This window comes from Neolamprologus brichardi, chromosome 22 (genome assembly GCF_056152115.1).
Source record: "Neolamprologus brichardi isolate AB-2024 chromosome 22, ASM5615211v1, whole genome shotgun sequence".
NCBI classification, from domain to species: Eukaryota; Metazoa; Chordata; class Actinopteri; order Cichliformes; family Cichlidae; genus Neolamprologus; species Neolamprologus brichardi.
Window position 1 is genome coordinate 2,802,438 of NC_142124.1, and position 17,670 is coordinate 2,820,107.

A 17,670-nucleotide genomic window follows, 5' to 3' on the forward strand; every position below is an offset into this window, starting at 1 on the left:
TATCAGTTTTTTTGTTTTTGCAGCTCTCTTTGTTTCCTTAAATGTCTCTTTTCATCTTCATTAATCGACGAACTCTCCACTCCTGTTGTGTCTCTGTTGCAGTCACGCCCCTCACATCCTGCAGGAATAGATGTTATGAGCCTTTTGACAACGAGAAACCTGGCTGCAGATGTGATGAAAACTGCGTCGCCGCTAACAGCTGCTGCTTCGACCACAGTGACATCTGCACTGCTCCTAGTGAGACTTTGTTTGTGACTTACACGTCCTTCACTGCTCATCAGCTGAACTGAGTGTGATTCTGTACTTAACTCCATGACCGTTTCCTTCAGCTGAGCAGTGGGAATGCACAAACGTGCGCTGTGGTGAGAAGAGGCTGACGCAGAGCAAGTGCCACTGTTCAGATGACTGTCTTTCTGCTGGAGACTGCTGCACCAACTACAAACATGTCTGCCACGGTGAGGCTGCAGGGACATCGCACAGGGTGCAGACACAAAAGAAATCAGTTTCAGGAGACCTGTTTAGCCATGAGAAACACTTGTAGATCTTACTTTGAATAAACAGAGAAGGTTGATGAGAGAATTTCCTCTTAGTGTACGAGTGGCTCCTGCAGCGTAAACCTGTATACGTGGTTCATCTTAAGGACCTCTTAACTGGAGTGCTGTAAGAGTTTGAAAGCAGGAGTATATACAGCACATTAAAGCTGACCCAGTTCTGTAGCTTGTAGTTCTTGTAAATAATTGCTTTCTAGTTTAAACCATAACCCACAGGTATTTATCTAAGAAAAACATTTTAGCAGCATTTAGAGGGAATTTTCTTCCAGTTAAAACTCTCATTACATCTCCAGAACCCTACGTGCACTTATGCTGCCAGCTTATACGTACAGCTGGCAGCAAAAATGGCAAAAACAACAGACGTTACGAAGTGTATTCAAAAGTCCCGTACCATCAGATGTCACTGGTGACATAAACATTATGGTCTCGCTGCAGGAGAGAAACAGTGGGTTGAAGATGCGTGCGATGACCTGTCGACCCCCACGTGTCCCGCAGGGTAAGAATTTAAACCAAATATATTATAATGCAATAAACTGAAGATTGATTGAAAACTGATTGAAATGATCTTTGATGCACAAAAGAGCAACTCCATGCATGCTTTCTTCTACCAAACAGCTGTATTTGTAACATAGCCTTTCAACTAGGGATGCAACGATACCAATTTTTTCAAACCGATACGATACCGATACTTGGATCTGAGTACTTGCCGATACTGAGTACAAAAACCGATACTTCTACCACACACACACACACACACACACACACAAATACAATGAATTGGAAGACAGATTTTATTTTATTTTCTGCCGATAAAAAATAAAATCGTAATAAAAAGTGATTTTTCAAGTGAAAAATAAGCACTTCTGTTAAATTATTGCGGAGTCTCCACATTGTAATTTAACAAAATATCACTGAACTATTGAACTACGGTTCAATCCTATGTTTTCCACGGCCGGCATTGGCTGGTCATCCAGAGCGATAAATTCAGTCAGAGCCTCTGTTATTTTAACTGCCCGTGGATTTTCTCTTGACATTTTTCATCACTTTTCCAAAACCTGAGTTAAAGTTGGCTGTTCCACACTGCTGACATTTTGTTTAGCCTAGCTACAGCAGCCTCCAGTTTCTCTTTTTTTATCTGGAGCCACCAGTCTGACTCGCCTAACCCTGTGCCTGTTTAGCGTGGGATGTCCCCCTAGTGGCCAATCTAAAAAACTACAACAGAAATGACAAGCCACCCTCTGATTAATGAAATAAGTTAGTATCGGTTCATGGTATCGGTTAACTTTTACGAGTATGAGTACACACACATTTTACAGTATCGGCATCGGATATCGGTATCGGCACCGATACCGATACCAGTATCGATACCAGTATCGTTATCGGTATCGGTACCGATACTTTCAACTATTATATTTATTCTTATTATTGATATTTCTTATAATCACAGATTGCATTTAGAAAAGTAAAAGTTGCTACCATCTTTGGATGATAGGGAGAGTATCAAGCTAACCAACACAAGCTAGCATAGCTGTAAAGGTGTGTAGACATGAGAGAAAGCTGCATATGTTATATCATCTGATCTGTGGTGGACACACAGAAGTATTCCTACTCATAAATCAGCCAATTTTTATCCAGCTTGGTATGTTTATGTCAGTATTTAATGTTTCAGAGTTTCTGCTACATTTGATGGTTGTTTTCTCTCCTCGCAGCTTCAAGCAGCCGCTGCTCCTCGTGTCTTTGGATGGCCTCAGGGCAGAGTATCTGCAGACGTGGAGTGCACTTCTCCCTGTCCTGGATAAACTCAGTCAGTGTCAACCTTCTGTTTTTAAAGAATGACTCTTACATGTCTGTTTATTGTAAGAAACGTGTGTCTATAAATTGCCTGCCTTTAGGCTGTTTGACGACAAATTGAAAGCTGACATCATCGTTCATAAGAAATCAAAGCTTCAAGATGAAACATGCCCAGTTATCTTATCAAAACAGATAAATATTTAAACGCTTTCACACAAAGGCAGCTTCCACTGTATTTCCTGCTTATCAAATATAAATAGTGTGTGTTCAGAGTTGCATGTTTTGCTTAATGAAGTTATTCCGCCTGCAGGCAGGGCGATGACTCACACGGTCATATTAAAAGGAAGTCACATGGAGGAATTAATTTGTCACCATTCCTTATTTATTCACAGGAAGGTGTGGAACTTCAGCTCCATTCATGCAGTCCGCATTTCCCACTAAGACTTTTCCCAATCACTACTCCATTGTTACGGTACAGACGCACAGCACTCACACTGCTGCATACATTAGTACATCTTTTTTACAGTAAACAAACTCGATCGTTGTGTTTGTTAGACATAGATAATGTAAATAAACACAAAATGCAGATTTGAAATAAAGATGTTTATTATTAAAGGCCCTGAGTGGGAAAGAGTTTGTCCCCTAAACCTAATAACTGGTTGGGCCACGCTTAGCAGCAACAACTGCAATCAAGCGTTTACGATACCTGCAGTGACTCTTACAGCTGCGGAGGAATGTCGGCTGAATTGTTGTAATTCAATTCAGCTGTGTCTCTGGTCATGTACCCGTTTGTCTGTTCTCTGTCTTCTGTCTTCTGTCTGCCCCCAGAATGTTTTCTAGCGTTTCCTGGTCTCTGTGATATTTAGTTTCAGTTCATGCCTAAGTTTTGTATTCCCTGAGCTCTGGAGTTTCAACAATAAAAGCTGTGTTTGAGTTTGAGTCATCTCCAAGTCCTGCATTTGGGTCCTTGCCACCACCGCGTTTTACTGTTGGTTTGATGTTCCTTTTCTAAATTGAAGGGTTCCAAAAGTTATACTTTTATCTTGTCCATCCAGAGAGCATTTTTACAAAAATCGTGGGGCAAAACTGAGACGAGCCTTTGTTCCTTTGGCTCAGCAGCGGTTTTTGTCTTAGAAGTCGGCCATGCTGGCTATTTTTGCTCAGTCTCTTTCTTATGGTGAGGTCCTCACTAACCTTAACAGAGACATTGACGGCTGTATCTCAGGTGGTAGAGCAGGCCGCTAACCAGAAGGTCAGGGGTTCGATCCCAGTCTGCATGCCAAAGCAAGATGCTAACCCCATGCTAACCCCAATAAAGCATTCACTACAGAATAGTGTGTAGTTTAAGAAACATGTTCTAGTTCAAGTTCATCACTAGAATATAGTAATAAAACTATATTCTCTCTGAAATATAGAAGCATTTATTACGATTATACTCGACGTTAAGGAGAGGAAAGTTACAAGAGACAGCAGGCATGACCAGACTTTCCAGATCTCGAGAATATCCATCAGCCTGGAGTTTTCATCTCTCAGATTCCAGATAAAGGTCACTGGTGCTGCTGAGGCGCTCGCGATGCAGTAAACAAGTCGGGAGAGTAAACAGAGCACGGATAGTTCATCGTGCCTGATCCATATCTCACATGATAAAACACACCCAGTTCTTGCTGAAACTCTTACAAGGAATTCCCTTTCAAAACAAACTCGTTCATCTACTTATAAATCACGTAAGGGAATCCCGACTCCCACGCACTAGAAGTTTCCTTTCAAGGTCCATACGGAGCACATACTTGTGGTATGAAGACACATGACCCAGATTTAAGGATTACTCCTCTCTGTTACGAAACAAAGAATGCTCAAGTGTCCTGCAGGATGCTTTCAGACAAGACTGATATATTCAGTTAAACTGAATTATTAATTATTTTCCTCCTCCCTCAGGGTCTCTACCCAGAGTCAAATGGTCTGATTGACAATACCATGTATGACCCGGTGTTTGATGCCACCTTCTCCCTGTCCAGTCCAGAGAAAAATAACCCCGACTGGTACCTTGGACAACCTGTGAGTCTTGATTTACACACACAAACTGAGCGACCTCAGGTCAAATTACATTTAAATTACATTTAAAAATTAAATGTTAAGGGGAAGGTGACCTTTTAAAGCAAATAAGATAAGAGAGAACATCTTACAGGTTGAGATAATTTCTGTCGGTGTAATCAAATACAAAAATGCCAAATATAGTTTTTGGATTGTTTTGGGGTTTTTTTGCTTTTGACAGTTTCACCTAAGGAAAAGTCCCCGGGCACTTGCACATTGCTGCTCTGCATTGCTGCATGCAGCAGTTGTGTAATATGGAAGAAGCTTGTATGGCTCTGTTGGTTTAAGATGGTTAACATTGTTTTGATAATAAAGATTCCACCTTAACATGCTGCTTCTGAAAATGGACACAGAGCACATTCATTTAATGCAGCAAAGATTGCATCTTGTAGAAAGAGACACTAAGTGCACTGCAAGTAACTTTAACAACAACAATATCAACTCTTATAAACGTTGTTAAAAAGAAACTTCAGGATCAGCGTTGAACATGTTTCAGTCAAGCTCATACGTCTTCTTTGTTTCTGGAGATTTGGCACACAGCAAAGTCCCACGGACTGAAGTCTGGGACTTTCTTCTGGCCTGGATCGGATGTGAAAATCGCCAACAGTTATCCTGACATCTACGTACCTTATAACGGGTGAGACCATCATTTCTAGTTAAAAAATCACTTTAGAACTGATGCATGAGCGCCTCGCATCCCCCTGGAGAGGAGTTTACAAAATCCCTGAGACACAGATATTCAAAGTTGGCTGTGTAAAAAATTCCCTGTCTACTTTACAGCAGCTGAATGTCAGACACTTTGCTGTTCCACCTCCTCTTTAACTTCCCTCAGTGGCCTATTGTGACTCTCAATGGATCATTTCATGGTCATTTCATTTGACCGTGGAGTAACTTAAGTATATGAAGCCAATGCAAAATGATACCTTAGTAGGTTAGTGAATATAAGACTTAGGCAAATTAAGTATTAACAACTGAAAAAATACATTTAAACTGTGTAAAAATATAGTAGCAGTAACTCGTCTTACACTGTGATCCCATCTCTCTAAATCAGCTAAACCATATTGCATCAGGTCACTGTTTGATTTAAAAGCCATGGAAAATCTGCCAATCAAAACAGCAGCACCATGCTGGTTGCACTCGGTGTTTTACAGCAACTTAACAGTGAATTCATAATTGTGCTTTTATGTAGTCTGATTATTTAACCTGGGAGTTGATCTTTGAGCCAAATCACATCCATGAAGCAACATCAGTAAATGTGCAGTGTGCTGGAAATATTCGGATATGTTGCACGAGCTCTTATCAAAGTAACTATTGTCATAAACACTCAAGCAGGATGATGTACTGTCACTGCGTGGGATGGTTGGCTGGGAGACTGTGGCTACAGAGAACAGATGGCGTCAGAGCTGATTGGCCCATGCTCTAAGCTAAACATCACATGTGAAATGTTTTCCCGCTATTTTCAACACTCTGGATGACAACTGTTGCCACATTGTTGACACATTGTTGCCACATTGTTGACACATTGTTGCCACATTGTTGACACATTGTCGCCACATTGTTGACACATTGTCGCCACATTGTTGACACATTGTTGACACATTGTTGACACATTGTTGCCACATTGAAGCCTTTTTTGTCACGGCTTCTAGTTAAGTCATCTACTTTATCCTCACAAACTGCATGTTCTCAGCAATATTTCTCATTTCATGTACCTTTGTGTTTCCAAAAGGTTGAACAGGTTGGTGACGTAACTGTGCCATATCATGTTTTTCATCAGTACTTCTGTAGAAATCTTTGTGTGATTTTGGAAACGTGCATTATTCTGCATCAGTACTGCACAGTTTGTTTCTGCACATACCAGGTGGAAAATGGTGGTTCACACACCAACCACCATTCCCCCATTTTTTCACATCAATCCATGATTAGAATAGAATAGAATAGAATAGAGTAGAATGTCATTTATTGTCACTGTACACGTGCACAATGAGATTCAGAGCATCTTCTACTCAGTGCAGACACAGTTCTGCAGTACTTTATACATATGAACAGTCCCAATCCAATATCAGGGGAAAAACAGTATCATATGTTTACAGTGTGGGTTATGGCAGGTAAATTAAATATTGCAGAGTGGTGATGGTAGTTTGTATAGTCTGTGTATAGAGGGAAGTCCTTAGATTAGGGGGTGAAACTGTGCCATCAGTGCATGTGTGGGTTCAGGGTGGTTATGGCTTTTGGAAAGAAACTGTTCTTGAGTATTTGAGTCTCTGAGTCTTTGAGCAAGTTTAACAGGTCAAAACCAGTGTGGGAGCTGTCCTTGATGATGTGTGCTACTCTGCTGAGGCAGAGCAAGGAATAAATGCTCATCAGGGAGGCGGGAGGGCAGCCAAAGATCTTCTATACTACACTCTGAAGCCTCACCCTGTCTGCCTTAGTGCAGCTGCCGTACCATACTGTGATGCAGTCAGCAGTGCTGACAGGCTGCCAACGTCAGGACTTCCTCTCTGTAGTCTTCCTCGTCTCCCTTTGAGACGAGTCCAGCTACCATGCTGTCATCCACAAACTTGATGATGTGATTGTTGTGGGTGGAACTGCAGTCATGGTTGTAGAGACGATGCTGGAGAGGGCTCAGCACACAGCCCTGTAGGGAGCTGGTGCTCAACGTGCGAGTGGAGATGGGGGGTCGGTGGGTGAGAAAGTCCTTTATCCAGGCACATGTGGGAGGAGGGAGGCCAAGAGTGACCATTTTGGTGATGAGGATGTCCTGTATGATTGTATTGAAGGCTGAGCTGTAGTCCACAAAGAGCATTTGGATGTAGCTTTGCTGCTGCTACAGGTTGCTCAGCACAGAGTGGAGGGCGACGGCGTCTTCTGTGGATCTGTTTGCGCGGTTGAGGGTTAACGTCTGGGTGGGAGGTAATCTGTGATGTGTTGAAGGACTAGTCTCTCGTAGCATTTCATGATTACCGTCGTGAGGGCCACAGGGCGGTAATCGTTCAGGCTGTGATGGGAGACGTCTTCGGCACTGGGATGATTGTGGCTGATTTTAGACAGGATGGGATGGCTGCCTGATCCAATGAGAGGTTGAAGAGTCTGGTGAAGATGAGGGTGAACTGGTGGGCACATGCTCTCAGCACTTTGCCAGGTACTCCGTCTGGACCGGAAGCCTTCCTGGGGTTCACTGCCAGGAGCGTCTGACATCGTGTTACAGTGAATGGAGCGGTGCAGGAACCAGGTGAGGATGAGGATGGGAGCAGGGCTGGAGGAGACGAGGATGGGAGCAGGGCTGGAGGAGACGAGGATGGGAGCAGGGCTGGAGGAGACGAGGATGGGAGCAGGGCTGGAGGAGACGAGGATGGGAGCAGGGCTGGAGGAGATGAGGGCTGCTGTTGTGGTGTTTCAAAGTGGGCCTTGAGGCAGTTTATGTCCTCCACCAGTGGTGCAGTCAGGTTTTCTGTTTTCACAGAACAGCCTCTGTAGTTTATGATGTCTTGTATTTCCTGCCACAACTCCCGAATGTTGTTGCTGGACAGGCACTACATCTAAGGGGGGTGTAGGATGGGGAGAGGAGGAGTAAGAGGTGGTCGGACTGGGGTATGGCTCTATATGCATGTTTAATGTTGGAGTAAACATGATCCAGACTGTTCTGTGTTTACATTGGCGACTACTGTTAGCTCTCTCTGTAGAAAAATAGTCCGGCATCTTACCGACATGCACTCGAGGTTCGGGGAGCAGTGCCTGCCCATAATTGTCCCATTTTTGCACCAGCTTTCATGCACGTAAATACAGAGCCCCCACTCTGCTCTTACTGGGGTCCTTGGTCCTGTCCCAGCAGAGCAGAGTGCGTTCTGTTAGCTGCACGCTAGCATCAGGTGTTCCCAGGTGAAGCCAGGTTTCAGTCATAATCAAAGCACAGCAGTGACAAACAAAGTGATTTTCCACTAGTAAGTCATACGTTTGATTCATGCCTCTTATGCTTCATCTCCCTAATGCATTACAGACTTAGTAAGAAAGATGCATCATTCCCAATAAATCATTTTTCAGTTACTATTGCAAACAGGTGCATTTTAACCAAGACCTCATACTAAACCAAAACAGTGAGTAAAAACAAAACTTAATAAAATGGGAGGCGACCTGCAGTATCTGACTAATGAAACCTCTTACGTGTTAGTCTGTGAAGGTTCTCAGTCATCCAGGTCATCGTAGTCAAAGGAGCTTGCAAAGAAAAGCGTCTGGACTTCTTTAAGTTACTTGAAGACGTTTCACCTCTCATCCGAGAAGCTTCTTCAGTTCTAAGGTCAAATGGTGGAGAGTCCCAGATATAAACCTAGTGGGAGTTTCCCCCCACAGAGGGACAAAAGGACCCCCTGATGATCCTCTAATCGCCTGAGCCAAGGTGTGGAACTGGGTGTGGGTCCCAATCAGCCAGAGTTTCGGGTGAGTTCATTGTGAAACCTGGCCCCACCATATCATGTGAATTCCTGAGGTCAGATGGCCCAGGATGTGAGTGGGCGTTAAGGCGTCTGGGGAGGGAACTCAAAACTGGATTATAGATGGCAGAGTTGGTGTCGTAAACCACCGCCTCTGTTCAAAGATGGTCGCTCACAGTGGACATAGATGCTTCTTTCACTCCTCTTTCAAACCATCTGTCCTCTCTGTCCAAAATGTGAACATTGGCATCCTCGAAAGAGTGACCTTTGACCTTAAGATGCAGATGTACAGCTGAGTCTTGTCCTGTGGAGGTGGCTCTTCTGTGTTGTGCCATGCGCTTGTGAAGTGGCTGTTTGGTCTCTCCAATGTAGAAGTCTGGGCATTCCTCGCTGCACTGTACGGCATACACCACATTGTTAAGTCTGTGTTTTGGCGTTTTGTCTTTCGGGTGAACCAGTTTTTGTCTGAGTGTGTTGCTGGGTCTGAAGTACACCGGGATGTCATGCTTGGAGAAAACCCTCCTGAGTTTCTCTGATACACCGGCTACATAGGGGATGACAATGTTGTTGCGTCTGTCCTTCTTATCCTCCCTCGCTGGTGTCTGATCTTCTTTTCTGTGCCTCTTTGCTGACTTTAAGAACGCCCATTTAGGATAGCCGCACGTTTTGAGTGCTTCCTTTACATGTGTGTGTTCCTTCTTTTTCCCTTCAGGCTTAGAGGGAACATGTTCTGCCCGGTGGTGTAGGGTCCTAATTACTCCAAGTTTGTGTTCCAGAGGGTGATGGGAGTCAAAGAGGAGGTACTGGTCCGTGTGTGTGGGCTTCCGGTAAACTTCGATGTTGAGGTTGCCGTTCTCTTCAATGTGCACAGCGCAGTCCAGGAAAGGCAAACAGTCGTCCTTTGTGTCTTCCCTGGTGAACTTGATGTTTTTATCCACAGCGTTGATGTGCGCAGTGAAGGATTCCACTTCTTGTGTCTTGATTTTGACCCAGGTGTCGTCTACATATCTGTACCAGTGGCTGGGTACTCTTCCTTTGAAAGAGCCAAGAGCCTTCCTTTCCACTTCCTCCATGTAAAGGTTGGCTACAATAGGTGACACGGGGGAGCCCATGGCTCCCCCGTGTCACCTATTGTAGGTGACACGGGGCCCTCTTACGTGTTACTGCCACCGGCGTCAGTGCAGTCAACGCACTGATGATGCAGACATACACACGACTAGTTTCAAAAGTGCTAAAGCTCACTGGTAATGTAAGCACGTTCATGAAATTCAGATATTTAGAAACTTGGATAGTCAACTTCACAGTGATACGGGCATGTTGTTCAAAGTTGTGCATCAGCAGGCTGGCTGTTCTGTGTTTACAGTGGTGGAATATACACAGCCGTGATGATCACTACTGTTAGCGCTCTCTGTAGAAAAATATCAATATCCCTATTTTTACGCTGACCTTCTGCTTTCTATTTGTTTTTATTCTTTTAGTACTGTGCCGTTTGAAGAAAGAGTGTTCACTGTGCTGGAGTGGCTGCAGCTGCCGGCTAATAAAAGGTTGGTTCTTTCACAAAAGGAAGATAAAAAAGATAAATGTGAACTATGTTTGCTTTGACTCAATTCTAAGTAAAACAACTCTTTCCCGCCAGGCCGGATTTCTTTACGCTATATCTGGAGGAGCCGGATAAATCTGGACACAGCCACGGTCCTGTGAGTGGAGGGGTAAGGTCACTCGACTCGTTTAGATAAGAAAGAGACGAAGGGAGAGCTCCCAGAAATGCTCTGCTCTTTTGATTTTATGAAACAAAACAAACCAACAAAGATAAGTCCATGATTTGATTTGATTTACCAAAAGCTCATCATATTGGTGACTGACGTTTGTCATTGCTAAATACTGCTGACGTTCTGATAAAGCCCATGGGACAAGGATTAAATGGATAATTGTAACATGTTTAAGTAGCACAGAGGAGCCCCTCTGGCCCAGTGCAGAAACAAGATCCTCATGTTGAAACTACTCGTGCATTATCAACACCAGTAAAACACCTCACAGTGAATGATCACAGATAAGTGAGCATAATAACACAACTCTAAAGTCCACTGACAAGTCTCATAAATCTCCATAAATATTTATGACACTTCTAATTAAACAATTAAAATTGCATCTGTCTAGTCAGGTTTTTGGGAGACCTTAATGGATCGCGTATACATCCATGTGGTGACTTTTGGGAAAGCGCTAGAGCAGCGGTCCCCAACCTTTTTTGCGCCACGGACCGGTTTATGCCCGACAATATTTTCACGGACCGGCCTTTAAGGTGTCGCGGATAAATACAACAAAATAAAACTAGTACCGGTACCAAAAAAAAGAAGATTTATTCATAACACACGTGAAAAGACCCAGGAAAACCGAGTAAACGATAAAAACGATAACAAAATAACGCTGAAAACCGATAAAGACCCTGAAAACTATACATTTCACACCTGAGCCTCAACTCTCGCGGCCCGGTACCAAACGACTCACGGACTGTTACCAGTCCAAGGCCCGGGGGTTGGGGACCGCTGCGCTGGACAACTGATGACAATAGCATCAAAAATATGGATTTAGTGGCTCAGTCGTAGGATTTGGCCGTGCAGACAAAAAGCATATTTTTTAGGGACTGTGTGTTGGGTCTGGAGATAACGCTCAGCAGAGTTCTCCTGAATTTCATTTCAAATAGTTGTAATCTTTAGATGTGGACGTGGTTGGTGTCAATGACAAAATAAAATCAACATGCAGATTTTAAAAGGGAATCAACCAGCTGTTTACTGGCTGATGGTTATTTCACATCAAAGGACTCTTAATAACCTTTATTCACTCATCATTTTGCAGCAGTTATTTTAGAAAAATACATTTCCAGAAATTTGCATTGAAATTCATTGAAAGTACTGAAAAGTAACCAGACAATATTTGGCAGAAGTCTTGGCCTCATCCACATTGGTACAACTATCTGCTCTGCACCAGCTGACACCTCTGTGAGCTTTATGTTGAACACAGTCTGCAGGATAATTAAAGAGTCAGCTGAGTGACTCACTGACGGGGAAATGCCTGAAAAGCACGAGACTCACGTGTGGAGAAGTGATTCATGCTTTCACTCATTAACGATGAGTGAAAAAGCAACAACACAGACAGTTTATAGTGTTCCTCCTGGAAGGTTAAAATAGAAAAGAGGAAAACACATCAATGACCAAGATTTGAATCACGTTTTTCTAATGAAGTTGGTCATTGCTCAGTCATGGATACTTTTCTTCCGCTTTCGTGTTACTTTGTTTTCAGTAATTTAACCCTTTCAGGCATAGTGGTCACTGCAGTTACAGCTATTCAAAGGCTGTTTCCTTGTATTTGTGTCAGTGTTGATGGTGTAAATGCACATAAACCACTACATTGGACACTGATGCGTCACTCCATACCATGCCACCCACTGGCTGTTTAATGTTACTATAGGTGTATGATGATGTTAACCCTGTCATGCAGGAATTTTGACAACCTCAATCAGGGTTTCCTTGTTTTTATTCATATTTTCATTCCTAAAGATGAATAAAAATTCTCATGGAGGTTGTCATAATTCCTGCATGACAGGTTTAAAGTACAACAACATTATTTGTGTCATATTTATTTGAACATTTAATTTGTTTTCTCCAGGTTATTACATCACTCCAGGGTGTGGATAAGATCATCGGTCAGCTCATGAATGGACTGAAGCAAATTAATCTACACCGCTGTCTCAACATCATTATTGTGGCTGATCATGGTAACAAACTCAGAGTAAAAACACACGACTGTCACATGTGTTCAAAGAAATGTTTACATGTGCTCTTTGTTTACCATGCGTGTAGCTTTACAACAATCGTTGGCTTGCCTCATAAAATCAGTCCAACATGATTCAGAGTCATGGCTACAAAGACCAGAGCATTTAAAACAGTACTGGGAAATAAGAAGGCATCATCTTCACCTGCCTTTATTCACTTTGATCTTACTTTATCTTTACTTCTCTACCACCATCTAGAACGGGATCATAATGGTTCATGAGTATTCCACATGAGGAATAAAGCATTCCAGAGTTTTTGTTTGTTTTTAGTTCCACTGAAGAAAATAAGGCTGTAACGTAACAGCTGAATGTTGCTGCAGGTATGGAGGAAACAAGCTGTGAAAGAAAGGAAACAATGAAGGAACTCGTGGGCGATACCAGCATGTATGTGGTAACTGAGGGTCCCATCGGACGCATCAGAGCCAAGAGAAAAGACGCACCGTGTAAGTAAATGCAACAACAAAGTGCTCTGCTGCTTGTCTTTGATCACACAAAGAATGAGGAGGTGGGGTGATGATAGGTTTCACCAGCTTTTTGAAGTTGTGAGCAACTATATGGTTCCTAAAGCATGTGAAATCTGCGAGATTACCGAGGTCTCTTTTGTGTTTGAACATGGTCATACTTGAATGTTGCAGCCATATCAGTACAACATCAGGGCATGGCTGTTTCAGAGACTGTAAAAAGGCTTGATGCCTGATGCATCCAGCAGAAAAGGCTTGGATGTCTATCAGTTAGTTTCACCTGTCCATGGCTGACCCAACATATCTGATTTACTCTTGATAAAATGCTTGTTTTTAGTTCTTAAATTTGGAAGATTATGATGACTTGATTTTTAGTTTCTATTGAAAATGCATCACACAACATTGTAGATGTAGATGCTCTCAGAGCTTTACTAAAAGGCAGACATTGAAAAAGAGGCAACGATGCCAAAGGATAAAGAATCATACGATATGTTTCCACTCCTGCACAGACGAGTTGTGTCTCTCTAAGACTCTTTAGTTGCTGACTGAAGAAAGAACAAATCTGTCGAGTACAAAGCTATTTGTGATATCTCACTAACAAACATATCGCACAGGAAAATTCCTTCAAATTGCCGTTTAAATTTGAATTTAAATGAAACACGATTGAATTGCCGTGCTTTGGCTTTGAACTTTCTGCAATGACATAAATGTTTCCCTATAAAACAGGGGACTCTGCTGGACTTGTTGCTAATATGACTGTGAGTATTTTTTTTTACATTTCTTACCAAAATGTACAGTGAGGAAAATACTTATTGATCCCCTGCTGAATTTGTTTCTTCACTTTCAAAGAAATGGACTGTCTTTTTATGGTAGTTTTTTCTTACCCACTTCTTTGTTACCTTGCTGGTAAGTTTTCGGTCGCTGTCGAGCTGGAACACCCATCTACGATTCATCTTCGTGGCCAAGGTTTTACTGTACATGACACCATCCGTTGATAGTCATTTTATATTTCTTCCATTTCTTTAAACTTAACACCAAGTTACCCAAGTGTTGTTACCCTCTCACAAAACTTTTTCTTAATGGTCTTAGAGCCCATTCACTCCATTTTTGTGCAGGTTTACAATCTCATCCCTCACATCCTTTGACATATCTTTGGTCAAAGGATGTAAGAAACATGATGTTGGAAAGGAAGAAACTGATTCCCTGGAGAAATGTGTTACATATAACAAGTCGAGAGTTATATGTAGTTATTTGTAGTCAAGTCGAGAGTTGAAGTACCTGTAAGTGATTGGCACAGCTAATTAATGGAAGCCAGAATTCTGGCTGGGTTATAGGCAAGCCAATACTTATTTAACTCAATGGTGAACAAATCATGTTATAATTTTTATGTCATTTCTTTCTTGTTTTTTTGTGGGGGGAGGGCGGGGCAGAGACAATGGACTGTTCTGATATTCTGTCAGAAAGAAAAATCTTTTCTTTTAAGTGAGAAAACTTACAAATTCAGCAGGGGATCAGGGGATTTCCCCCTCTGTATGTTATCAAATTCTTTATTCTTGAGAGTTTAGTTTTACATGAAAGATTTTTAAGATTTTTTAAAGGAATTTAAAAGGGAAAATATTGTAACATATTGGCAATTACAATGTATAAAACAACAAGATACAGATGTGGACAAAATTGTTGGTACCCTTCGGTCAATGAAAGAAAAAAATCCCAATGGTCAAATAGAAATAACTTTAATCTGACAAAAGTAACAATGAATAAAAATTCTATAAATCCTAACCAATGAAAGTCAGACATTGATTTTCAACCATGCTTCAACTGAATTATTTGAAAATAAATAAATACATGAAACAGGCCTGGACAAAAATGATGGTGCCCCCAGGAAAGAATGAAAATGATGTGACCAAAGGGACATTAATCTAAGGTATGTCCACTAATCAGCATCACAGGTGTCTACTATCTTGTAATCAGTCAGTGGACATATACATATGACTCCAGGTAGTCACTGTGTTGTTTGGTGACATGGTGAGTACCACACTCAACATGGACCAGAGAAAGCAAAGGAAAGAGTCGTCTCAGGAGATTAGAAAGAAAATCATAGACACGCATGTTAAAGGTAAAGGCTATAAGACCATCTCCAAGCAGCTAGATGTTCCTGTGACTACAGCTGCACATGTTATTCAGAAAGTTAAGCTCCAAGGGACTGTAGCCAACCTCCCTGGACGTGACCGCAGGAGGAAAATTGATGACAAATCAATGAGACGGATAATAACAAAACGGTAACAAAAGAGTCCAGAAAGACTTCTAAAGAGATCCAAGCTGAACTTCATGCTCAAGGAACATCAGTGTTAGGTCGCACCATCCGTCGTTGTTTGAGCAAAAGTGGGAGACGACCAAGGAGAACACTATTGTTTAAAACAAATCATAAAAAATGTTGGCATGTCACAAAGCTTTTGGAAGAATGTCCTGTGGACAGATGAGACAAAAATGGGATTTTTTTGCAAAGGCACATCAGCTGTATGTTCACAGATGGAAAATGAAGCATATCAAGAAAAGAGCACTGTCCCAGCTGTGAAACATGGGGGAGGCTCGGTTGTGTTCTGGGGCTGCTTTGCTGCATCTGGCACATTGTGTCTTGGATCTGTGCAGGTACAATGAAATCTCAAGACTATCAAGAGATTCTAGAGAGAAATGTGCTGGCCAGTGTCGGAAAGCTTGGTCTCAGTCGCAGGTCTTACAATAGGACAATGACCCAAAACACAGCTTAAAACACCCACGAATGGCTAAGAGGGAAACATTGGACCATTTAAAAGTGGCCTTCTCTGAGCCCTGACCTTAATACTATTGAGCATCTTTGGAAGGAGCTGAAACATGCAGTCTGGGAAAGGCGCCCTTCAAACCAGAAACAGCTGGAGCAGTTTGCACATGAGGAGTGGGCCAAAATACCTGCTGACTTTTGTCCAGGCCTGTTTCATGCATTTATTTTTTAAATAATTTAGTTGAAGCTTGGTTGAAAAGCAATGTCTGACTTTCATTGGTTAAGATTTATAGAATTCTTATTCATTATTACTTTTGTCAGATTAAAGTTATTTCTGTGACCATTGTGAGTTTTTCTTTCATTGACCGAAGGGTACCAACAATTTTGTCCACATCTGTATGCAACAAAAATGTTCCAGGATTGGATTACGAATGAGTGTCTCTCATGATTTCAGTGTAAGAAGCCAGACCAAAAAATCAAGCCGTACCTGAAGGCGAACCTACCAAAGCGCCTTCACTTTGCCAACAGTCGTCGCATTGAAGATGTCAGCGTCCTGGTTGACACTAAATGGCTGTTTGAGAGGTATTTATGGTGCTACAGTCTTAGACATTCTCTGTTACAGTTGTAGCCATGTGTTTTAGAGTACAGGGATTCATAATGTTAGCCACAAAGTTAAACACAGTTTACCTCAGTTTAATTTCTTCCAGAAGGGTATAAATGCTTTTCCCCATTTAATGGACATGAAGTCATACTCTGTAAAGGTTTCTGGTACACTGTTGTAAGGCATAATCATGTCCTGGCACTTGAGCTAAACTCTAGTGGGGTGTAATTTTGCCCCTTTATCGCTTCACGGGGCTCAGTAATCATTTAGGTCTATATTCAGAAACTTATATGATTAATTACAACTGGCAAACTCTTCTTTCCTCATAGGGATCCAGGGTCTCTCACATTCTGCTCTGGTGGTAACCATGGCTATGACAATGACTTTGAGAGCATGCGTGTAAGCAGTTACTCTGTTCTGTGTTTCTAAATTGGAAAAACATTAGCAATTTTTCCAGTAGCAACACTCACTTTCTTAATCTCTATTGTAGGCCATGTTTATCAGTTATGGCCCCAAGTTTCAGAACGAAAAAGAGATTGACCCTTTCTCCAATACTGAACTTTACAATCTAATGTGTGGTGAGTATTTTTCCCCCCGCAAATTACCACCACTGTACACCACTCGACCATATATTCACTCAAAATCTGCTGAACATAAGACACTCATAACAACTGCATATAAATAATAATAAAAATAAATAAATAGAGCAATCTGGGCTGCAGCAAAACCCTAAATAGTTGAAAAGAGTTTCAGCTGATTTTAAAAAGAGTAAAATCAGCTGAAATTTGTAGACAAACCATTTTTGTACACAGAACGTTTAGTGCTGTTGCAGTGCTACAAAATGTTATAGGAGTCTCTATATAATAATATAGATTATAATAGATCCTTATATATTATATATAAAAGTCAAACAAACTGATATTCAGTCTCCACTAAAATGTCCAAATATCCCGGACGAGCCCCCACTTATGTTATGACCCGGCTCAAAAGCCGCAACATAAAAAAGGAGACGAATACCAGAGAGTAGGTGAAAAGAGGTTTTATCTTAAAATGGAATATCAGGTTGGCTAAAATGGCTGGTGCCACCAAGGCAAAGACTAGTGAGCTCCCTGGGAAGCTTGCCTCAGGTATGCTTTTATCCACACCTGACTAGTTGTGGCC

The 17,670-nt window shown here is 41.9% G+C and overlaps 1 protein-coding gene across 1 annotated transcript in view; it reads left to right on the plus strand.

Annotated features, from left to right (window-relative positions):
• LOC102793243 (venom phosphodiesterase CdcPDE) overlaps positions 1-17,670 on the plus strand; it is a 48,929-nt gene that overhangs the window by 6,312 nt on the left and 24,947 nt on the right. Inside the window, exons 3-17 of the mRNA XM_087834504.1 lie at positions 103-237; positions 330-455; positions 987-1,047; positions 2,261-2,355; positions 2,735-2,814; positions 4,278-4,397; positions 4,961-5,070; positions 10,339-10,404; positions 10,497-10,569; positions 12,524-12,632; positions 13,010-13,132; positions 13,877-13,908; positions 16,363-16,490; positions 16,839-16,908; positions 17,000-17,087. Coding sequence (XP_087690630.1) covers positions 103-237; positions 330-455; positions 987-1,047; positions 2,261-2,355; positions 2,735-2,814; positions 4,278-4,397; positions 4,961-5,070; positions 10,339-10,404; positions 10,497-10,569; positions 12,524-12,632; positions 13,010-13,132; positions 13,877-13,908; positions 16,363-16,490; positions 16,839-16,908; positions 17,000-17,087 — 1,416 coding nt within the window. The remainder of the gene's footprint in view (positions 1-102; positions 238-329; positions 456-986; positions 1,048-2,260; positions 2,356-2,734; positions 2,815-4,277; positions 4,398-4,960; positions 5,071-10,338; positions 10,405-10,496; positions 10,570-12,523; positions 12,633-13,009; positions 13,133-13,876; positions 13,909-16,362; positions 16,491-16,838; positions 16,909-16,999; positions 17,088-17,670) is intronic.